This window comes from Pecten maximus, chromosome 4 (assembly GCF_902652985.1).
Source record: "Pecten maximus chromosome 4, xPecMax1.1, whole genome shotgun sequence".
Classification (NCBI taxonomy): domain Eukaryota; kingdom Metazoa; phylum Mollusca; class Bivalvia; order Pectinida; family Pectinidae; genus Pecten; species Pecten maximus.
The window spans coordinates 27,856,013-27,880,555 of NC_047018.1; the positions used below are offsets into that span (position 1 = coordinate 27,856,013).

Here is a 24,543-nt window from a genome sequence, read left to right on the forward strand (position 1 = left end):
GTGAAGGGGAACCAATTTTGTATAAACGGTGGGTCTGGCCCCCCAGGGGCCTTAGGGGTGGGGCCCAATAGGGGAAATATAGCAAATTCTTTAAAATCCTTCTTCTTCTGTAGAAATGAAGGGATTTGATTCATATTTGATCTGAAGCATCCTTGGGTGAAGGGGAACCAATTTTGTATAAACGGTGGGTCTGGCCCCCCAGGGGCCTTAGGGGCGGGGCCCAATAGGGGAAATATAGCAAATTCTTTAAAATCCTTCTTCTTCTGTAGAAATGAAGGGATTTGATTCATATTTGATCTGAAGCATCCTTGGGTGAAGGGGAACCAATTTTGTATAAACAGTGGGTCTGGTCCTCCACGGGCCTTAGGGGCGGGGCCCGATAGGGGAAATATAGCAAATTCTTTAAAATCCTTCTTCTTCTGTAGAAATGAAGGGATTTGATTCATATTTGGTCTGAAGCATCCTTGGGTGAAGGGGAACCAATTTTGTATAAACGGTGGGTCTGGCCCCCCAGAGGCTTGGGGGTGGGGCCCAATAGGGGAATATAGCATATTCTTTAAAATCCTTCTTCTTCTGCAGGATTAAAGGGATTTGATCCATGTTTGGTCTGAAGCATCCTTGGGTGAAGGGGAACCAATTTTGTATAAACGGTGGGTCTGGCCTCCCAGGGGCCTGAGGGGCGGGGCCCAATAGGGGAAATATAGCAAATTCTTTGAAATCCTTCTTCTTCTGTAGGAATAAAGGGATTTGATCCTTATTTGGTCTGAAACATCCTTGGGTGAAGGGGAATCAATTTTGTATAAACGGTGGGTCTGGCCCCCCAGGGGCCTGGGGGGTGGGGCCCAATAGGGGAATATAGCATATTCTTTAAAATCCTTCTTCTTCTGCAGGAATAAAGGGATTTGATCCATGTTTGGTCTGAAGCATCCTTGGGTGAAGGGGAACCAATTTTGTATAAACGGTGGGTCGGCCTCCCAGGGGCCTTAGGGATGGGGCCCAATAGGGGAAATATAGCAAATTCTTTGAAATCCTTCTTCTTCCGTAGGAATAAAGGGATTTGATCCATATTTGGTCTGAAACATCCTTGGGTGAAGGGAAACCAATTTTGTATAAACGGTTGGTCTGGCCCCAAGGGGCCTTAAGTGTGGGACCCAATAGGGGAAATAGGGTTAATCCTTTAAATCGCTACTAGTCATAAAGTTATGAATGAATTAGAACCAAATTTGGTCAGGAACATCCTCAGGAGAAGGGGAACAGAGTTTGTATACATTTTTACTCTGAACCCCCAGGGGCCTGAGGGGCGGGGCCAAATAGAGGAAATAGGGTTAATCATTTAAATCGCTACTAGTCATAAAGTTATGGATGAATTTGAACCAAATTTGGTCAGGAACAAGTTTGTATAAATTTTTACTCTGAACCCCAAGGGGCCTGAGGGGCGGGGCCAAATAGGGGAAATAGAGATTAAGTCTTTAAATCGCTACAAGTCATAAAGTTATGAATGAATTAGAACCATATTTGGTCAGGAACATCCTTGGGGGGAGGGGAACAGATCTAGAGTTTGTATAAATTTTACTCTGAACACCCAGGGGCCTGAGGGGCGGAGTCTAAGAGGCCCAAGGGTCTTTCCCCACCCTAAGGGACTTAGTTTCTTCACAATTAGGTTGTAAAAATAATCCATAGGGTCTTTCAGTCCCTTAGAGAGTATGTGTATGAACAAATTGAACATGAACATTATTTTGACATTTGGTCAAATCCAACAAGGTGAGTGATACAGGCCCCATGGGCCTCTTGTTTTTGTTGTTGTCTCGCTTGCAACAAAATCGCAATACCAGATGTATTTTCCTCTCACTTTTCAGAAAGAGCCGTTTTCGGGGTAAAAAAGATATATTTAGGTGAATTTTGAGATTAAGTGATTTTGCATTATTTCATATTTATCTTGCAATACCTCAATATTTACACATATCTTTTAATGAATACAGGGTGCTCCCATACTACAATGTGGAAGTTTTCAGTTGTTTTTGGAAAAAATACTGAAATTTTAGTTAAGTTTGGAGTTTGCTTAAAAATTTACTACATGTACATTGGTAAAGTGGGAGAGACAAGACATATATTTAAATGTGTTTTTTTGTTTTTCCATACAAACATGACAAAGTTATATTTTCCTTTAAACAAAATCAGTCAAGAAGTTTCGAGTTTGCATTAAAAATATATATTTCTTACATAATGAATATGTTATAATAAGAAATATCCATTATATAAGGGAACAAATTGAACCTTTCCTAGACAAAACTATTACATTGAAATGTGTATCTTTAATTTGAGGAAAATTTCCTTGTTAATTGATTATACATGTAATTACAGTTTTTATTCTATGCAGCAATGGTTGTAGTTTCTTAAATACCCAGATAATTATCTGATTACAGGATTTCTTCCATATCCAAATCATGGATGGCAACCTGACTGGGAATCTGAAGAAATATCTTCCTTACATAGGTATGTAGACATTAAAGTGTCGTAAAATTAGGTAATCAACTTACTGACTAGCGACTACATAACAGATAGTTACAAGTTCATTCCATGACACCTCTGAACTATAGACATTGTCAGAAGTAAGTACAATGTACTTATTGTCAGAAGTAAGTACAATGTACTTATCTTTATTGAAGGCCACATACAGATTGCCCAAGTACCAGACCGGGGTGAGCCCACTGATGGAGAGATCAACTTCCAGTACATCTTCAAGCTCCTCAAGGACCTGGGATACGAGGGGTACATAGGACTGGAGTACATTCCTAGAGGTCAGTTCAGCCATACCCTTTATCTCATTAATATATAAAAGCTTCTATGATTTTCATGTATAAACAGTTAGTTTAACGGTGTCCTGCTTATACCTATAAAAGATGTTGTTCTTTTGTTATATCATTTTTGGAAATGAAATACATGCCATACTAAAGCAGCATACAAATTTGAGTGAAACAAATGTATATTAAGCATGTCCACACTAAACATGTTTTACTGTAAGACTTTTAAGAATGTGAAATGTTTGTAATACACTATATTCACAAATACTAGAAGTGTTCCTACTATTCTAAGTTCCTGTCCTACTGCATTGGTCAATTGCAAGCATAGCATAATTTATACATATTGAAAATTGTCTTTAAACAGGTAAAACAGAAGATGGACTGAAATGGATCAAAGACTACGGGCTAACACTTTGATGGGACCAGGGATGTGTTATTTGGAAAAAATTCAAAAGAAAAAAAATGGGTAGTGCCTTTTCAATGTAATTGAATAGTATGGAATGTCACATGCATGACAGCAGTTGGTATTAGATATCTATCCTCTAGGGATGCGGCTCCTATTGTTGTTGTGAGGTCATAATCAGAAACTATTTTCCTATTGAAAGATGTCATCTTGTCACTTTGTATCTTGTATTGTTAAACACTAGATATGTTAACTTGAGAGACTGGGGATGAGTCATGGCAAAATCACATGATTTGTAAAACTATATACATAATTGTACATGTAATTTATCAACAGTCACCATCAATATTGACGATTAAGGCTTTATCATATGTGCTCAGGGGCGTGAGGTTACAAAGTTTGATATTTAAACTGGAATGTAGTGTTACATATACACTCTTCTATTTTCTTGGTTGTGCTTTATACAATATTTTCCTGATGATTGTAAAACTAGTTATTACATGTAGCTTGTCATGTTCATTGGAATAAATGTTTTAAATCAATTTTATTACTGAACTTGGCTGAGACGACTACACCCGTTATCGATATTCAGCAAATATGTGTAGTGGTCTTAAAACTATAAGAATATGTACATTGTATATGGACAGGGGAAATCAGGGTTATTTTTTGTGTTTTTGTTGTTTTTTATGGGCTTAAGAAATAGTCTTTCCCCCCCATTGTATTTTAATCCAGAGATGTGATAATCACTGTATATCCAGTTGAATTTAGTTATTTATAGATTTCTGTATTTAATCTTTGTTCTGTTCACTAATGTATATGTGTCATATCATGTGGGTTCTGTTCACTAACATATATGTGTCATATCATGTGGACATGTTATGAATATTTGTTTCATTACCTTTATTATGAAGTTCCTCACAGGCATTATTTAATAATGCAAGAAAACCGTTAGTATATATAGCTTAGACTTATTTCTAAGTACATTGTATATCATCAATCCACTCTTCAAACACAGTGTGCAATTAGATGAGCATTAGTCCCAGTCAGGTGAAAGCTTTAAAATTTAAATTGTAAAAATTGTGTTCCCAATACAAGTTTTTTTAATTCATAGGTCATATTATTTACCCTCAAAATGTCATTATTTAATCATTGTTTTTGGGTTTAATTTGTATGTTATATTCAAATTTAATGGGTGTTCTTTTACAATGAATTAAGCCTTTGTTTTTCAATAGATTTTTCTTGAAATTTCACAAACTTTTAGAGAATTATTATATAATATATACCAGTAGAAAAATTATTGTGACCTTATACTTTTGCATATTTCTGTATATGTTTATTTTATGATACAAAATAATCAACTTTGTTTACATTCAACATTTGGTATATTAAAGGTGGAATATTATACTGGTATGCTTTCGTTTTAATTGTCCAAAAATAAATTGTGGTTCTTTCATTTCTTTGATACAGTGAAAGATATTCTCAAAATTACCAGATTTCGTAAGCAGCAGAAATCAGACAGCATCTTGACCATAATGCATGATTTTGCTTTAATCTAATTCAATCATGATCAAGTATTACAATTTTAGAAATAAGAACTGTCTCTCCAGTATTCAGTAGCTTGGTACCAGGCACTTGAATCATTTTATCCGATTGGTATCGGAGATTTATCTCTAGAAATCAAACTACAATACATAAATTTCTCATCAATTTCATGACCTCCATTATAATGTGATATGTGAATGTGATAGAAGAAACAGAATTTTTCCATTGGAAACATTAGTGGATGAAAGATCTTCATACAGGATAGTGTACCAACAATTGGTTTCTTCTGCATCCATCTTGTATATGTACGCGACACTTCAGTTTGTTGGCTCTCTAGCATCTTCATTACTGGAGGGATTTTGATCAAACTTCACAAAATGATAAAGGACCTTTATATCTCAAACAAGTCAGGGTTGTTGGATCAAGTCTCCTGGTTTTTTTATATTATATTTTTAGAAAATCCATGTTTCTTTATAAATCATTACAGTGTAATAGCTGGTGGTGGCAGGTAGCTATAGGGGATGTGCATTGAATTTGCATTCGCAATACCCAGTATGCTTGTTGATCATAAACCTTTTGTTTTGTGCTCATTTACAGTATACACATACAGGTAATGATCCATCAAATTTTACAGATAAGTAAAGCCAACTGTTTGGTATTACAAATGTTATTTTAATTGTTTCGTTTCCCAAACTTACTATATTGGTATGTTGTGACAGGTCTGTCTAACACACCCAACACAAAGTCTCCAATAGTCAAACTTTTTAAATTTGTAATATGAAAAAAGCTGGGGAATTTCAGGCTAAAATGCACTGTATAATAAAGTGCAATGAGAACAAAAACTTAAATAAGCATTTGATAATATAGATCTCCAAGTTATTAGTAACAAACCTTGACTGTATTATGTACCAGACATGCCACCTACTGTATGTTAACTTCCTTACCGAGGCTAGGAACTATCTGACCTACTTCATATTAAATATTTATTGATGTGCTGTTTAAAAGTGGTTCGCATAAAAATTACCAGAAACTCATCAAAGCAGGTGTGAGCGTACATGCATATTAATGAAGCATATCCTGTCTATGTATCTCACAAAACAGTGATATCCCGGATGAGTAACAGAGTAAAACTTATTGTCACTAGCTTGTCATGTTGTACATTATTGTCACTAGCTTGTCATGTTGTACATTACCAATAGTCCTTGTCCAACAACATAGACAATTGTGTTGTGGCTGTTATAACGTATTGTGAACTGTAATTATAATGGCATCCAAAAAAAACTTCGTAGTTGAACTTGATGAGTTTGTAAAATTACTGTTGAAGACTCCAAAGTGTTACATTGCAAATGGAAAACAATTTAGCTTTTTTCTTGGGATAAAAATTGGGATTGTATAAGCCGATCAAAGTAAATATGTTTGATATTACTCCAGTAACTGTATAACAGAACCAGTTTTGTGAATGTTATTTTTGCAGCAAGATGCAAACCATTGTTGATCAGCCTTAAAACATCATTATTTTTTTCATAAATCGGCATTAACAACTGATTAGGAGTTTGCAGTGATCTATCCAAAAACAGAAATGATGAAAAGTTAAGCATTAAGTATAAATCTGGCTTTATTTCATGAACATTTTGAAAACATATCATGAATAAACTGTATACTAGATACAACTAGTACACAGAATTACCTCATCATTAAAGAAATCTACCAATGGACATTGGCGGATATCAAATGAGGTAACATGGTGTGCAAGAACACAATTCTACAAGTTACAGCATCACCAAGCAATTCATGCATTAACTTTTACATAACAAATTTGGGGAAAATATATATAAATCAAAGTAATGACAGACTGCAATTATATATCCAATGTATAGAAAAAAGAAATTCACATTAAAATTACACAGCGAATCACCAAAATGCTCACAGGTATATACTCCAAATGCAAAGAAATGATTTTGCATTCTATGTAACTACAGCTGATGTAGGGATGTTTATAGGTGACAACTTGTTGAATCAAAGAGATGAATGATAAATGTAAATAGAATTTAATCACTACCACATAACTCCCCAAATTGTCAGCGTCACATGGGAGGCACTGCGACTCCCCACCTCTACACCACTGTCATATAGAATACCATACAACCTGTGAACCACCAACAGATTTCTCAACGTGACACTATTTCACAGATGTATGACCTGCTGTTACCCATCACTGAACTCTCCATGTAGGTATCATGTACTGCTAATATAATGTGTCAATATGTGTAACAAGCTGGATACATCCATCATGTAGCTCCTCTAAACATACAAAGTCTTTAAGGTGAATCAGCTCTGTTGATCGTCATCATCAAAATTTTGGGACAATAGAAAATTGGCAGCTAATTCTTCATTTCTCTCACAGGCAAAGTATGCCTGAATACACATTCCTTCTCCGAAACCCAATGCTTTTAACTGTAAATAGAAATAAAACTTCAGTGGATTCAAACAGAACAAAAGTAGTAATCTATTGTAATCTTCAATACACCCAGACTTTATTTGTGTATTTTGATCTGTTGTTAAGAACACAGTCTAACTTAATCTAAAGATTATTGGAAAACTTTCTTGATTGACTAATAGCCATATAGTCACTAAGTTTTAAATCAAGTTAAAAACTAAAAACATTTTAATGTTAATTAAGAAACACTGCCTACAGATATCAACTACAATGATCTCTCATGATAACTTTTGGTTTGGTTTGGTTTGTTTTTCTTAACGTCCTATTAACAGCCAGGGTCATTTAAGGAGGTGCCAGGTTTTGGAGGTGGAGGAAAGCCGGAGTACCCGGAGAAAAACCACCGGATCATGATAACACATATGTACTTACTCTTTCTATTGCTTCTTTTTCCTGTGGTGTGACTTGAACATATCCCTGACCCATGGGATTAGCTCCTGGTGCTCCTCCTACACCTGGCATGCCACCACCTTCAGCCTGCTGTTCTTCTTCACCAATTGGTTCATTTAACATCTCAATAAATCGTTCTTGATTTCTGCTAATAAGCTACAACAAAAGGAAGTTTTTATAAAAAAAAATTAATTTTGATTTTAATTTTTTTTTATATTAATTTTGAATATACCTTTAAGATGTATCAGAAATTTGGTTTAATTTTCCCAATTAATGAGGAACTATCAGGGTCCAGTTATTCAAAAGGTGATGAGGCTAATCACAAATTTAAAATCCTGATAAAATAATTTCTGGTAAAACTCACTTGATAAAATTATATGAAACTATAGCTCTCGTCAGTCTCTTCCTCCTTGCTTATTTTAAAGAACACACACACAAGTTTTGGAGTAAAGAGGAAATGAAATTTTCACTAATCAAGTGATTAAGTTTAACTTAACAACTCGGCCTTGGTATTATAATACTAATGTTATTAAGTTTTACAAACCTAAGTAAAAATAATCTGATTCTAAATTTTATGACTGCAGCATGATAAGTCATGATATTGGGTAGTATACTAGTTGTAAGTAATTTGTGTTACAATTTCTTACCTGTAATAATTGGGGATTTGATTGACCTATTTGTTGTAAAAGTTGAGGAAGAAGAGAAGGGTTTTGATGAATAAGCCTTCGCATGTGATTAAACTGAGGTTGTGTTCTAAGGAATGCCAAGGTATCTTCCTCTGAAAATAGCAAACATGTGAAACTTAAGTGTACATATAAATAACAATGATTTCATTCAAACAAGAGTATCAAATGGGTTGTATGCCTATCTGATGTAATGAATATCCATACAGTACCCATTGTGTATTAAACAACTGTGTCGTCAAGTGGCACAGTGGTAACACACTTGCCTTTTGTCTAGACAGCCAGAGCCCAACTCGCTTTGCACTCTTCTCAGAAGAGAAGCCTTCTAAGAAGATCGCATTCTGTTACATGTAAATCGAGTAAACCGGAAGAACATAACCCAAAACAAACAAACAAGTTTTTAAGTTTTCTCGAACACTATGACACAAACATGTGCATGTATGTGTCATAAATCCTTCTCTAGTGAAACTCATCACTGCACACTTAAACATGGTCACCGCCATCTTGGAAGATAAATCTTCCAGCTTCGAGACGGAAGAGGTAGAAGATCTTCCAGAAGAAGAAGAGCTACAAATCGAGTGACCGGAAGATATATTCTAGAATGAGAAGAGTGCAAATCAAGTGGGACTCGGGGTTTGATTTCCCGATCAGATATGAAATAAAATAGGGGTCACCTGCATGACCATGTGGGTTTTTTGCAGGTACTCAAGTTCCCCCCCACCCCTCCCTAATTATATAAGACCCCATGTCCGCTTCCATCAGGGCCAACAGAATGATGAAAATAAGCTGATTTAATTTGCTTTGCAATTGTTAAACAAAAAAAATGTGTAGGTTTTTTTTTGTTATTTAACATCCAATGCTGATTCTGAATCAATATCTTAACATGGTACTGTGATGATCCTTTCTGCCCTGTCATCAGGGCAAGACAAATAATACATTTGAATATCATTCTGAGACAGTTGAATTATTTCTTGAATATGAAATTCCTCCTTTCCAACATCTATGTTACTGATCCAGAGTGTTTCAGCAGATGTACAGATCAATGTACATACCTCCTTGTGTTGGGTTTGCAGTGACGTTCCCTGACGAGGTTGTGGCTGGTGCGGGAGCTGTGGCTGGGGCCGACTGCGTTGGAGCAGGAGGAACTGGTGCTGGAGGTTCCGCTGGGAATTCAGGAATACCCTGAACAAGATTTTAAAAGCCTTATTATTACTCCTAAAGGTGGAACTAACTTTAAAATTAAAAATAATCTTCAGCGTGATATTTGGTTTGTTCCCTGGATTCTAAAAAGAACTTGAATAATCAAAGAAAACTATTCCAGTATCAAGGCTAAAATGATGATTGATCCAAGGCATGAACTATAATATTAAAAACTTTAAAGCCTGTTAGTATTTTAAATTTTGGATCTTTGGTGCTTTGCTATTTTTGCCCAGATGGTAAATATATCTAAACATACTTAATTTTCCTCGCATCAAGGCAAAATAAACATGACTTATCAAATGAATAGCCACCTTCAGGTTACAAATATTCAACTTCATAACCTAACTAGATGCTGTCAGAGCATGGAAACAGGAACAGCATGCACAAGTATACGAAAGTGGGGCTGACTAATTAACATGTCGAACTACATAAAAGTACATGTATACCAAAGTGGGGCATCTAATTAATATGCCCAACTACTACACGTATAACAAAGTGGGGCATGCAGTTGACATGCCGAACTTTAAAGTGTCAAAAGACCATAAAGGAAATGGTTGACATTTGATACGAAGATAGCTGAACTCAACTGAAAATCGTCTTACCTTTTAACCCACAAAACCAATAAAATAAACATGTTCATTACTGAACTGTTAGTTCATATTTCCAGTGCTAGCTGTACTTACTGTAAGCAGGTATTCCACAGCTCTGTCAGGATTATTAAAACTGGTTCTTAACGCTTGCACGACCCGTTCCCTTTCAAAACCCATACCGACGATCTCTGCAACCATGTTTTCATAAGCCTGGCCTGTAACTAGTGTGCTTTCTGCCGACACAGATGCAGTAGCTGTGCTGCTCTCTGTCGTACTGGCTGTACTTTCTGTTGCCGATGCTGTTGTTGTGGTAGCGGTAGCAGCAGGAGGGCTACAAAAGAAATACACATCATTGTACTTTTGTAGTAATGGGATGTATTCTGCGACTTTCTTCATCAACATATTGTATGTTGTCCAGTCAATGCACCAGTTCTGTCATCATTTTTTTGTATACATGCAAGTCATCATTTGCTTACATATTAAGATAGGGCCACAAACTGACAATGATACTATAACTATGGTAATACTTATTAAAATCAATAAAACAAGTATCACATGTATTTCATCCCATGACATACTGCTAGAAAGAGATCACCTGTTGTGTAATTGTTATACCTGGTAGGTTTATCCTCCATTTTCTCTTGCTCTGGCTTTGGTTGTTCTACAGGTGGTGCTGGGGGTGTCGATTCTACAACCAGTGCTGGGGGAGGCGCAGTAACAGTCTCAGCAGGTTTGGCAGCAGGTGTTGCTGCTTTTGGCTGACCAAACAGAATATGGTGATCATTTATAAAATTTTCTACAGACTTAATTATTTTTAGTCTGACCTTGGAAGCAAGGAACATATCTAGACTTCAGTCTTATTTTCAAATATAAAAATAATTTGAAGGCAATCTATTTAATTCCTAGTACACCATTACCAGATAAAACTTCTGCGTCAACAATTAATAAAAACAGTCTAGTTATTACCTTTGTCACCATAACAACCAAGAAACTCTTCTCTGCATCAATTTTGTAATCTGCAACTTTCTTGTCATCTTCCAAAATTTTTCCTATAAATTGTAAAACATTAGGGGTCAATTAGCTTTTGTGTCGGAATTGCTCACCTGTTATCTAAAACACTTGTATCCTTTTTCCATAAGTAACATTTTGTTTCAAAACTACATTTACTCACTAAATTAAAGCTGCCACAAAGGGATCGTTTTGGAATAGAAACATAATTGCACATTCAAGTTGATTTCAAATAAATTGAACCCAAGCCAAATCGCCCAAAAGTGTGGTCAAAAATTTGATCGATTGGGGTTATTTTCATTTTATAAATCCTTACTTGTATGGATATATATATATAACACAGAGGAAATAATAAACTTGGAATTTAGACCAAAACAAGTCATATACAAGAAGAAAAAAACAACACAATTTTGCATTCAATGCATCTCACTGGTAGTTAGACCCAACCAGAACAATCATAAACAAATTAACCTTGTTACATATTATTATCCAGCTGGAATCGAATAAAGGTCCTTGCAGAGACTTGATTAACCAATTGTTGATAGATGGATCAATGGATGGACAGTCTATAGATTTGTAGTTCATATTTCATCAGTCAAAATTTGACAGGCATATAAAACTAGCTCTTCTTAACAATACAAACCTGCATATATCAGTTTCTGTCCACTTGCAGGAAATCCTTCTTTGCCTTTTTCTGCCTCTATTTTTTCTTTGAGGACCTTGACCTGCAAAGAAAGTAAATATTCAAGTTTGAAGTTAGTTAAGGACTATAATATATAATTGATACTAAACTAATTTTTATAGGTAGCCCATATACATATATATAGACAAGCTTACAAAATTTCAGATACTGAAGCCCTGCCCACAAAACATGTAAAAACCTCTTAGTAAGAGATTGGTCAAACTGAATAAAACATTTGAAGCAGCCATGCCAGCAGTGCCATCTAGACTGCTCATGATCAGCTTACTTGATGCAGCAGACAATTTGGAAATATAGCTGGCAAAATTATTTTTTATTTCTTGCGTTTTCATGTAATATATAGTTCATATATATACGGTGTCTTTCTACTTATTTAGTTTAAATTTAAATCAATATCGGTCGCTCATGATAATTTGATAGAGTATTTACCATTATTTTCAAATGCCTAATTGGGAACAGTTTGGGAACCAGTAGACTGTCAAGCTATGATGTAGTACAGTTGTAGATAATGTGAAAAAACAAGGGAACAAACTTGCGACCTCTTCCTTCTGATTCCATTGACCATCACAGGTCTACTTTCGTTTTGAATGTTCACTGTTATATAGTTTCTTAATTTTCATGTTAACTTAATTATATATATTTTTGATACAAAAACATAAGATAGGCACTCTTAAAAGAGACTTAATCTGAAGTCAGTTATTAATTTCTGATTTTGACATTTCAACATGCACAACTAACATGAAACATTTGGATACGAATCGAATCTACAAGTAAAGCTAGGATCAGCATTTACATCAAAATGGCAGTAAAGTTTTAGGAAGTGTTTGAAACATTTATTGAACAAAATCACAGTTTTTTTTCAGTTTTTTTATACATTAGATTTTAATGTTTTTATTCTTGCAAATACTGATAAGGGTACCTGTATTTCTTGAAAGGGGTATTGGTACAGCATTGATAACCCTATAGATATATGCTTAAACATTTGTAGGGTTTTCACTACTATGTATCCATGTGAATCAAACTTATCCATCCCTGGCTTTAGAAAGTGTTTAAGTGTCCATGATTTGACAATCTGACTTGATACGGTCGTACCTGCATTCTACATGAGAGTGTTTTATATGAGTTCCATGCAGTGTCTTGTGTTGGGGAAGGAGGTATGAGCTGGTCTTTTCTAATATTGATTTGACTTATCATGTAGTTTTATGTAGTGTTCTCGGTCACATGATTATCCTTCTGTCTTCAAGTGATTGCCAGTTAATTGTAAGGTGTTGAAGCGTGTTACCAACATGTACATTGGAAGTGTTTTTTAAATTGTTGGTGACTTATCTGCCTGCTCTATCTACTATACACTACACCATTTCGACAGTGCACTCTGTCCAATCCGGATATTTGCTAAAACCGACCAAATAATTTGGTCCCAAAATTAAACCTCCCTTCTTTATTTATAGTAAAGAAACTCTGCATAATCTGGACTCTGTCTATTCTGTAATCCGGCATTATATTCTGGTCCCATTCCTTCTGTATAGTATAGTAAATCTACTCTGTATAAACCGGCGTCGGTCCCCTTCATGTTTCGTCTGTAACGGTGGCTACAGGTGTAATTACCACACATGTAGATTATCAACTGACCATTCACCATCACTGTCCACAAGTGACCACGGCTGGATAAACACTCGAACAGTTTTTACGTACAGTTGGCCACGGCTGGATAAACACTCGAACAGTTGTTACGTACAATCAAGAATGCATATTCTCGTCAATTAATACCCATAGTGTTATGTGTTTGTAAATGTATCGTTTTGGCTTAAAACATGGTGACACGCACACCTCTTAAACAGTTATATTAACAGATGAAGAAAGATCTTCACCTAAAAGGGTAAGGAAGGAACTGTCCCTGGATATGAAATTGGATCTTATAAAAACACCTGAAGGTTTTCCTAAGCCTACACAGAAGCACTCTCTCTACAATTCAGAACTCTCTACAAACCAGCCTAATTATGTGGTCCCAATGGTGTCGGTTTAGACAGTGTTCACTGTAATTTGTTTATGTCGGTTTTAGTGTAAGGGTCTCAAATTGAGCAGGTATATTTATTCTAGGGATGGTCTTACAAGTATTTTACAGGCGACTCCTTGATAGATGTAGAACTTATCTTTAGTTGGTAATTTTAGAATCGTCAATCTATCTTGATCAATCCTGGAATCTGTTTTGTTGCTCTATAGATTTCTATGTACATTAAGTTAGCAAAGTCAGCGATACATTGTGAATTTTATTTTAAAAAAGGTAAATCAAGTCAAAATTAGGCATTTGTCAAATGGTTCTTGTTTGCTGAAAATAATCAATTATGATAACTGAACTATCGTCATACAGTACAGTAGTCATCTTTTCTGAAACGGAAACATGCCTAGGAATGATGATGATGCAGATATGATACATAGACGAATACCGAATACCCAAACCGTCTGCGAAATAAATGCACTTTAAATCGAAATACTTTGTTTAAAATCATATAATTATGTCACTTAAAGTTCAAATTTTCCATAGCTGAATCGACAGCAGTCCTACTACACAAATGAAAGAAATGAAAACGACGCCAGACGGCCGGTACTCTCATCCATGTTTTCCAAGATGACACCACAAAATTTCAGTTAAAGCTTTTTAGCATTTTTATACACATACCAATTCTTCTGGATCCACTTCAACTTTGAAGCTCTGTTGCTGCAGAGTTTTTACTGTAATCAACATGATTCGAATTTACAGTAAAGCTGGTAAACAATAAAACAAACTGAGTAAATTATTCCCGACAAAGCAGCGTAATACCAGTCGCCATTTATGTGACGTCACGACCCGCAGTAAATTTATTTTACTTTAACTTTTTATACATATCATTACATCATTTATCAAACGAAATCAGCATTTCATGTTTTCAAGACTTTTAAAGTCGGTTTTTATTTTTAAAGATAAAGGTACACACTTTTAATATTATAAATGCCAGTCGAATGAGGGAAATACCGTTGCTGCGTTTATCGGTAACCCCATGTTTACTTCCGGTTCCACACGTGGTCGTGATGTAAAAATGTCAAATTCAGAAAAAGCAGAAGTACCTGAAGGCAACTGTGCATTTTTTATCGAAAGAAAAACAAGATATTGTAGATTTAGACCAAACCAAGGGCAGGTCTATTGTGCAGAACACGCTGGACTGCTTGGTGTAAGAGTACTTGAAATCTTTTTATATCGAGACAGTCTACTTTCAGTTTCACTAGTTATTTCATAGGGGCAGCATGTACATGCTAGTTGAAAGATTTTTTGCGGTTCGTCATATTTTAAAAATAGTAATAACGTTTTACGAAGCTAATTTCCTAAAGATAAATTGTATCTAGGATTGTAATCTGTATGGGGAGGTCTGAACTATGACAAGTCATCGAATGACATGATCTCGAGAAACATTATTTTAATGCAGTGAATCCTCTGCAGGTAAAAGTACCGGGCATATACAATGTATGTGTCTATGTTTCTTGCAGATTGATACTGGTAGGAAAAGAATAAAGTGTCCACTGAATGCAAAACAGTAAGTTATGATAAAGAATAAATCTGAATTGTTTGACTCCTGGTAAAATTCTATTCTGTAAACAACTATGATAGACAACAAATATTTAATGATTCAGTAAGAATTAATGTAAGATTATTTCTCTTTATTTACAGACATTATAAATACACTAATATTTCATTTAAATAATCAGATCTTTAAGAAATTATCTATTTTAGTTTTCATTGTTTATGAATTTATCTGTAGTTGTATAAATGTTATATATTTGGAAGTCTGTATTGTATATTTAAGTACCTGTTATGAAGATCAGTTGAACAAACATCTCAAGAAATGCAGAAAACAACAAAGTGCAATACCTGTAAGTACATAACAAAGTGCAGTACCTGTAAATACAAGTACATAATAAGTCTGTCTTTTACATACATGCATCATTTGCAACAGAATGTGTTTTCCATGTTTTTTATTAGCCCACCATCATCAGATGGTGGGCTATTCAAATCGCCCTGCGTCCGTGGTCCGTGGTCCGTCCGTCCGTCCGGCCGTCCCTCCGTCCGTCCGTAAACAATTCTTGTTATCGCTATTTCTGAGAAAGTACTGAAGGGATCTTTCTCAAATTTCATATGTAGGTTCCCCTCGGTGCCTAGTTATGCATATCACATTTTGAGACCTATCGGAAAACAACATGGCCGACAGGCAGCCATCTTGGATTTTGACAATTGAAGTTTGTTATCGCTATTTCTGAGAAAGTACTGAAGGGATCTTTCTCAAATTTCATATGTAGGTTCCCCTTGGTGCCTAGTTAAGCATATTGCATTTTGAGACCTATCGGAAAACAACATGGCCGACAGGCAGCCATCTTGGATTTTGACAATTGAAGTTTGTTATCGCTATTTCTGAGAAAGTACTGAAGGGATCTTTCTCAAATTTCATATGTAGGTTCCCCTTGGTGCTTAGTTATGCATATCGCATTTTGAGACCTATCGGAAAACAACATGCCTGACAGGCAGCCATCTTGGATTTTGACAATTGAAGTTTGTTATCACTATTTCTGAGAAAGTACTGAAGGGATCTTTCTCAAATTTCATATGTAGGTTCCCCTTGGTGCATAGTTATGCATATCACATTTTGAGACCTATCGGAAAACAACATGGCCGACAGGCAGCCATCTTGGATTTTGACAATTGAAGTTTGTTATCGCTATTTCTGAGAAAGTACTGAAGGGATCTTTCTCAAATTTCATATGTAGGTTCCCCTTGGTGCTTAGTTATGCATATCGCATTTTGAGACCTATCGGAAAACAACATGGCCGACAGGCAGCCATCTTGGATTTTGACAATTGAAGTTTGTTATCACTATTTCTGAGAAAGTACTGAAGGGATCTTTCTCAAATTTCATATGTAGGTTCCCCTTGGTGCCTAGTTATGCATATCACATTTTTAGACCTATCGGAAAACAACATGGCCGACAGGCAGCCATCTTGGATTTTGACAATTGAAGTTTGTTATCGCTATTTCTCAAAAAGTAATGAAGGGATCTTTCTGAAATTTCATATGCAGTTTCCCCTCGGTGCCTAGTTATGCATATTGCATTTTGAGACTAATCAGAAAACAACATGGCCTACAGGCAGCCATCTTGGATTTTGACAATTGAAGTTTGTTATCGCTATTTCTGAGAAAGTGCGGAAGGGATCTTTCTCAAATTTCATATGTAGGTTCCCCTTGGTGCCTAGTTAAGCATAATGCATTTTGAGGCCAATCGGAAAACAACATGGCCGACAGGCAGCCATCTTGGATTTTGACAATTGAAGTTTGTTATCGCTAATCCTCAGAAAGTACTGAAGGGATCTTTCTCAAATTTCATATGCAGTTTCCCCTCGGTGCCTTGTTATGCATATTGCATTTTGAGACTGATCGGAAAACAACATGGCCGACAGGCAGCCATCTTGGATTTTGACAATTGAAGTTTGTTATCGCTATTTCTGAGAAAGTACTGAAAGGATCTTTCTCAAATTTCATATGTAGGTTCCCCTTGGTGCCTAGTTAAGCATATTGTATATTGAGACCAATCGGTAAACAACATGGCCGAAAGGCAGCCATCTTGGATTTTGACAATTGAAGTTTGTTATCGCTATTTCTCAAAAAGTGCTGAAGGGATCTTTCTCAAATTTCATATGCAGTTTCCCCTCGGTGCCTAGTTATGCATATTGCATTTTGAGACTAATCAGAAAACAACATGGCCGACAGGCAGCCATCTTTGATTTTGACAATTGAAGTTTGTTATCGCTATTTCTGAGAAAGTACTGAAGGGATCTTTCTCAAATTTTATATGTACGTTCCCCTTGGTGCCTTGTTATGCATATTGCATTTTGGGACCGATCGGAAAACAACATGGCCGAAAGGCAGCCATCTTGGATTTTGACAATTGAAGTTTGTTATCGCTATTTCTGAGAAAGTGCGGAAGGGATCTTTCTCAAATTTCATATGTAGGTTCCCCTTGGTGCCTAGTTAAGCATAATGCATTTTGAGGCCAATCGGAAAACAACATGGCCGACAGGCAGCCATCTTGGATTTTGACAATTGAAGTTTGTTATCGCTAATCCTCAGAAAGTACTGAAGGGATCTTTCTCAAATTTCATATGCAGTTTCCCCTCGGTGCCTTGTTATGCATATTGCATTTTGAGACTAATCAGAAAACAACATGGCCGACAGGCAGCCATCTTGGATTTTGACAATTGAAGTTTGTTATCACTAATCCTCAGAAAGTACTGAAGGGATCTTTCTCAAATTTCATATGTAGGTTCCCCTCGGTGCCTTGTTATGCATATTGCATTTTGAGACTAATCAGAAAACAACATGGCCGACAGGCAGCCATCTTGGATTTTGACAATTGAAGTTTGTTATCGCTATTTCTGAGAAAGTACAGAAGGGATCTTTCTCAAATTTCATATGTAGGTTCCCCTTGGTGCCTAGTTAAGCATATTGCATTTTGAGACCTATCGGAAAACAACATGGCCGACAGGCAGCCATCTTGGATTTTGACAATTGAAGTTTGTTATCGCTATTTCTGAGAAAGTACTGAAGGGATCTTTCTCAAATTTCATATGTAGGTTCCCCTTGGTGCCTTAGTTATGCATATTGCATTTTGGGACCGATCGGAAAACAACATGGCCGACAGGCAGCCATCTTGGATTTTGACAATTGAAGTTTGTTATCGCTATTTCTGAGAAAGTGCGGAAGGGATCTTTCTCAAATTTCATATGCAGTTTCCCCTCGGTGCCTTGTTATGCATATTGCATTTTGAGACTAATCAGAAAACAACATGGCCGACAGGCAGCCATCTTGGATTTTTAGCCCACCATCATCAGATGGTGGGCTGTTCAAATCGCCCTGCGTCCGTGGTCCGTGGTCCGTCCATCCGTCCGTCCCTCCGTCCGTAAACAATTTTTGTTATCGCTATTTCTGAGAAAGTACTGAAGGGATCTTTCTCAAATTTCATATGTAGGCTCCCCTTGGTGCCTAGTTATGCATATTGCGTTTTGAGACCAATCGGAAAACAACATGGCCGACAGGCAGCCATCTTGGATTTTGACAATTGAAGTTTGTTATCGCTATTTCTGAGAAAGTGCTGAAGGGATCTTTCTCAAATTTCATATGAAGGTTCCCCTTGGTGCCTAGTTATGCATATTGCGTTTTGAGACCAATCGGATAACAACATGGCCGACAGGCAGCCATCTTGGATTTTGACAATTGAAGTTTGTTATCGCTATTTCTGAGAAAGTACTGAAGGGATCTTTCTCAAATTTCATATGTAGGTTCCTCTTGGTGCCTAGTTATGCATAGTGCGATTTGAGACCAATCGGAAAACAACATGGCCGACAGGCAGCCACCTTGGATTTTGACAATTGAAGTTTGTTATCACTATTTCTGAGAAAGTACTGAATGGATCTTTCTGAAATTTCATATATAGGTTTCCCTTGGTGCCTAGTTATGCATATTGCGTTTTGAGACCAATCCGAAAACAACATGGCTGACAAGCAGCCATCTTGGATTTTGACAATTGAAGTTTGTTATCGCTATTTCTGAGAATGTACTGAATGGATCTTTCTCAAATTGCATATGTAAGTTTCCCTTGGTGCCTAGTTAAGCATATTGCATTTTGAGACCAATCGGAAAACAACATGGCCGACAGGCAGCCATCTTGGATTTTGACAATTGAAGTTTGTTATTGCTAATCCTCAGAAAGTACTGAAGGGTTCTTTCTCAAATTTCATATGTAGGTTCCCCTTGGTGCCTTGTGATGCATATTGCATTTTGGGACCAATCGGAAAACAACATGGCCAACAGGCAGCCATCTTGGATTTTGACAATTGAAGTTTGTTATCGCTATTTCTGAGAAAGTGCTGAAGGGATCTTTCTCAAATTTCATATGTAGGTTCCCCTTGGTGCCTAGTTAAGCATATTGCATTTTGAGACCAATCGGAAAACAACATGGCCGACAGGCAGCCATCTTGGATTTTGACAATTGAAGTTTGTTATTGCTAATCCTCAGAAAGTACTGAAGGGATCTTTCTCAAATTTCATATGTAGGTTCCCCTTGGTGCCTTGTTATGCATATTGCATTTTGGGACCAATCGGAAAACAACATGGCCGACAGGCAGCCATCTTGGATTTTGACAATTGAAGTTTGTTATCGCTTTTTCTGAGAAAGTACTGAAGGGATCTTTCTCAAATTTCATATGTAGGTTCCCCTTGTATATATAGGTTACCCTTGTTTGAAAAGTATTAGAGGGCTGTTTCTGAATTTACCCAGATTAGTTAGACTTAGAGGAAGAGAAAAGTAGAGAAAAGATCAATCTGACATGGAACCTATAAAGATCATTCAATGGTGGGCGCCAAGATCCCTCTGGGATCTCTTGTTTAAGAAAATTAGGATATGATCAATAATTTTTAATTTGAAGCAGCCCATATTGTTTCTATATCTTAATCTCTTTTTGACTACATGTTTGAAAGTGAAGAATTGCATTTAAAGCCTCTCTATGTTTTTGTTTATAGACATAAAACTTAATCAAGCTAAACTTCATAATCCCTTATGGATTTATCATTATCTAATTCCCTTCAAATGAGCTCAATTATGTCAACAATTCGTAAGTAAGGTATGTAATAAACATCTAAAAATAGAATGTGAATCAACCCTACGAACACCAAATAAAATCCCATGATGATAAACAGAAAAGCATGGGTTTGTTTATCAAATGCCAAGAATTTTTATTGTGGCCTTCCACATTTAATCTATCATAAATTTTTGTTTTTGTGATTTTGGGCTTCTGGTGCCTGGCTTTGGTTGTTGGTCCATCATTCTTCAAAACAAACCAGCGTGCACATGCATGCATGCCATAATTTCTGCAGCTCATTTAGTTTCCCAGTTTTTATTGCAATAAGGAAGAACTATGGTATTAATTCTTGCATTTTATCATAATCTTGAAGACGTTCTTGTAATTTTGTCAAAATTGATGTGTTAAGAAAACATAGAGAGGCTTTAACTTAGATATAAAAATGTACTCAGTAAAATCCTAGTTTGTTTCGTTTAAAAACAGATTTCACAATTTTGAAGCATTTTTAAACAGATTTCACAATTTTGAAGCATTTTTGAGTAAGATCTTAGTTTCAGTACATTCAGATCTAAAGGTTATTCTGTATTTGTCAAAATTACTTTACACAAATCAAATTAAGTTTTCCTTTTGTTTGAAGGTCTACCATGTTGATAGCATAAACTCTGGAGCTGATTCTTCAGATCTTGATGAAGAAACAAGAAAGGTATCATTCAGAATGGGATGCTTTCCATCCATTAATGAAACAGACTTATTACACTGAATGTAATTCGCCTTCATTAACAGATTTAATACTTCTATTGCTTTAGTAGATACTTGAAAACCTGTGGTACATACCCAGGCACATGCTATAGTTTGCTACAATAATTTGTCCTCACCTTCCTGCCCACAATTTCCTTCTATGTTAAACCATCCATGTTACAATGATGAGTGAACTTACCATTTTAACATTGGGTTTACTATACAGGTAACAGGTCTCCATATAATGAAAGTATTTGGATATAGTTACTGTGTATGCAGCATTGTCCATCCAGCCCTTTGTGTTCCAAGTCAAAGTAACTATATACATCATTGTCAATCCAGTCCCCTGTATCTCCAGTCAAAGTGATATGTATACAGCCTTATCAATCATGTTCCCTGTGTTCCAAGTCAAAGTGACTGTATACAGTATTGTCAGTCCATTCCCCTGTCAAAGTGACTGTATACAGTATTGTCAATCCAGTCCCCTGTGTCGCCATCTCAAATTGACTGTATACAGCATTGTCAATCCAGTCCCATGTTTCCCAAGTGACGTCAAAGTAACTGTGTATACACCATTGTCAATCCAGTCCCCTGTTTCCCAAGTCAAAGTGACTGCATACATCATTGTTAATCTAGTCCCCTGTTTCCCAAGTCAAAGTGACTGTATACATGATTGTTAATCTAGTCCCCTGTGTCCCCGGTCAAAATAACTGTGCATACAGCATTGTCAATCTAGTTTCCTGTTTCCCAAGTCAAAGTGACTGTATACATCATTGCTAATCCAGTCCCCTGTACTCCAGTCAATGTGATATGTAAACAGCATTGCCAGTCCAGTTCCCTGTGTCCCCATTCAAAGTTACTGTGTATACAGCATTGTCAATCCAGTCCCCTGTGTCCCCGGTCAAAGTAACTGTGTATACATAATTGTCAATCTAGTTTCCTGTGTCCCCATTCAAAGTAACTGTATATACAGCATTGTCAATCCAGTCCCCTGTGTCCTTAGCCAGAGTGACTGTGTACAGCATTGTCAGTATATCCAGTCTCTTGGGTCTCTAGCTAAAGTAATTTTATGTATACACATTTTCAACCCAGCTTCTATGGCTAAATGGTAGGACAACAAATTAGAGGTTGCTGGGTGAATGAGGCCTGCTTTTGATGTAGTTAATGGAAATGATACAAAGCATCATTAAAGTTCTCAGTACAAACTATTAGTATGACTGTTTTATACTGACATCACTATTGTTTGGTGTTTGATCAGATCCCCTGGGCAGATATTCCATTATCTGAGCTGCTTAGTTTGATTGACAGAGTGAATCAGAAATACCAAGGTATGTATGTTAACATGTTCAGTTATGGCTGCCAGAACACAAAGAATATGCATGCAAATGTTTTATAACAAGTACTTGTATGCAGTATAGAATAACCAAATCCTCATCACAAACATTACCATTACTCTGTTTTTCACACAGAGCATGTTGAAGCTATACCAACAGAAATTTTGGATCATGAAAGCTTGCAGGAAGAGCTAGCCAATGACAGTTTCAGAATACCAGCTCTTAGGCACAGAAAACAGCAGGTGAGTTAGAAGTTCCGTGTAACAGGCCAGAGTACCTGGTAATAAAAAAATCTGGTCCACACCTAGACTTCAACTAGTGACCTCTTGCTTTCCATGCATACATTCTACCATTGGGCCAAGGGGGAAGTCCCACCAGCCCCAACAACTAAACTGACCATTATTATAAATTAAGTATCTCGGAGAGGTTCGGTGATTATTTTATTTATTTGCAATTGTAAATTTTTTCTCCTAAGAATTGCGGGGGCCGCGGTGGCCGAGTGGTTAAGGTGTCCCGAATTGCTGGCCTCTCCTATGGAATAAAAATTCCGGATCTGCTTAATTAAGAAAAAACTCCAATAAATGCTTCATTTCAAAATTTAACACCATTTCTTCATGTAGCTTCTTTTGTCTCTTAGGCATCATTAATTGGACATCTCGGGAAAATGGATCTCCTGAAGGATGGCTTGTGTTATGTGGAACTTGGTGCTGGAAAGGGTTAGTACATTAAAAGTCCAATGTGAAAACTATAATATATTTGTTATGCATGAAAGAAAATATTGATCTCTGACTCTTTACACAACTGCATGATGGAACAGCAAGTCATATTTGACATCTCTTAGCCAGAGTTTCCTCTGGGCCTGACACCAGAGACATCTTGACAGAGACATCTACATGTAAGAATGTCCAAGTCTGGGGCCAGGACCAGGGCAAGAAGTAACTCAGGCTAAATTTTTCCATTGAGCTAAAATGTATAAAACTTATCAGGGCCCTGCTTGGAAATTCAGATGCCTTCTGATTATCACAATGTCTGTCTATCCTTTCTTTTGGAAATCATCTCGGAATCCAGAAGGCTGAATGTTCTGAAACTTCCCTGAATGATTAAACACTGTGATATGCAGATACTAAGAATAGAACCAGGAATATAATGTCAAGAATACATCATATAATCTTGTGATACCTTGTAAACCTCGCAAATGTCCATCGTTCACCTTAGTTTCATTTTGTGAAAAATCTGTAACTTCAATATTTGGAGCAGTTAAGCTCAGACTTAAAAGATGGATACATTGGTGGCCTTTTCTGATATGTCAGTTTTCTAGTTTTTAACTTGTAACTAGTTTTGGTTCTAATTTCTTATTGTTTCACTTCAGGTATGCTGTCTCATTGGATACAGAAAGCTTCAGATAAATGTAACAATACTGCCTTTTTGTTGGTGGACAGGGGTCACGTCCGGTACAAGGTCAGTACACTAATGTCAAGGTCATTGTATCACTACCACCTGTTGTAAATTCCTTAAGTTAAAGTCTAATGAATGACTTAACAGAAAGGGAAGCCTACAGCTGTTGTTAATTTCTTATGATAGCTTGGAACCCCCCCCCCCCCTCCAAGCCTCCAGGTAAAAGATGGATAGTTTTGTTGATACACATGTATTACCTGAGTATATTGTCTGGACTCAGTGTTACTGGGGTAATCAGTATTTTAGTGTATCCTTTAGATAGCAAACTGAAAAAAAAACTTTTGGTTTACTAGTCTGATGTTCTACCAAATGATCTTGTAATGGGAGGGGTGTACGTATGTGTGCACCTGCTCCATGTACATGTGTGTTCAGTACTGGCCGGTGTTACCTGTTGGCTTCAGGAATGCACCAAGCAACATTCTTCTGCATTATGTCACATGTTTAGTCATATGGAATATTCCTTTCTGACCTACCTGGCCACCAGCATTCAGCCCAGTCCAGTTCAGCTACAATCTAAAGAGAAATTTTCAATAAACAAGTTAATAGGAGG

General features: G+C 36.5%; 2 protein-coding genes across 2 annotated transcripts in view; one reads left to right on the plus strand and one right to left on the minus strand.

Annotated features, from left to right (window-relative positions):
• Nucleotides 1–24,543, plus strand: part of LOC117326483 — a 41,130-nt gene that overhangs the window by 7,603 nt on the left and 8,984 nt on the right. Inside the window, exons 6-18 of the mRNA XM_033883233.1 lie at nt 2,424–2,493; nt 2,667–2,798; nt 3,166–3,205; nt 9,331–9,470; nt 10,771–10,817; nt 14,805–15,017; nt 15,331–15,377; nt 15,648–15,714; nt 21,104–21,169; nt 22,463–22,532; nt 22,674–22,780; nt 23,176–23,254; nt 23,908–23,996. Of these exons, the coding sequence (XP_033739124.1) occupies nt 2,424–2,493; nt 2,667–2,798; nt 3,166–3,205; nt 9,331–9,470; nt 10,771–10,817; nt 14,805–15,017; nt 15,331–15,377; nt 15,648–15,714; nt 21,104–21,169; nt 22,463–22,532; nt 22,674–22,780; nt 23,176–23,254; nt 23,908–23,996 (1,167 nt within the window). The remainder of the gene's footprint in view (nt 1–2,423; nt 2,494–2,666; nt 2,799–3,165; nt 3,206–9,330; nt 9,471–10,770; nt 10,818–14,804; nt 15,018–15,330; nt 15,378–15,647; nt 15,715–21,103; nt 21,170–22,462; nt 22,533–22,673; nt 22,781–23,175; nt 23,255–23,907; nt 23,997–24,543) is intronic.
• Nucleotides 5,398–14,655, minus strand: LOC117325701 (UV excision repair protein RAD23 homolog B-like). Its single transcript, XM_033882122.1, has 9 exons — nt 14,489–14,655; nt 11,755–11,836; nt 11,070–11,152; nt 10,719–10,861; nt 10,197–10,434; nt 9,366–9,495; nt 8,278–8,408; nt 7,613–7,786; nt 5,398–7,200 (listed from the first exon to the last, which is right to left on the minus strand). The coding sequence occupies exons 1-9, from the start codon at nt 14,552–14,554 to the stop codon at nt 7,075–7,077; spliced, it is 1,173 nt and encodes a 390-aa protein (XP_033738013.1). The 5' UTR covers nt 14,555–14,655; the 3' UTR covers nt 5,398–7,074.

What these genes read in the sequence shown, in the direction of transcription:
- LOC117325701 (XM_033882122.1), bottom strand. Translation starts at nt 14,554, where the DNA reads ATGTTGATTACAGTAAAAACTCTGCAGCAACAGAGCTTCAAAGTTGAA. An exon ending in ATGGAGGATAAACCTACCAG is followed by an intron (nt 10,435 to 10,718) that starts GTATAACAATTA and finishes TTTCTTTTGTAG; the next exon opens with CCCTCCTGCTGCTACCGCTA. An exon ending in AAAAAGAAGCAATAGAAAGA is followed by an intron (nt 7,201 to 7,612) that starts GTAAGTACATAT and finishes TTCTATTTACAG; the next exon opens with TTAAAAGCATTGGGTTTCGG.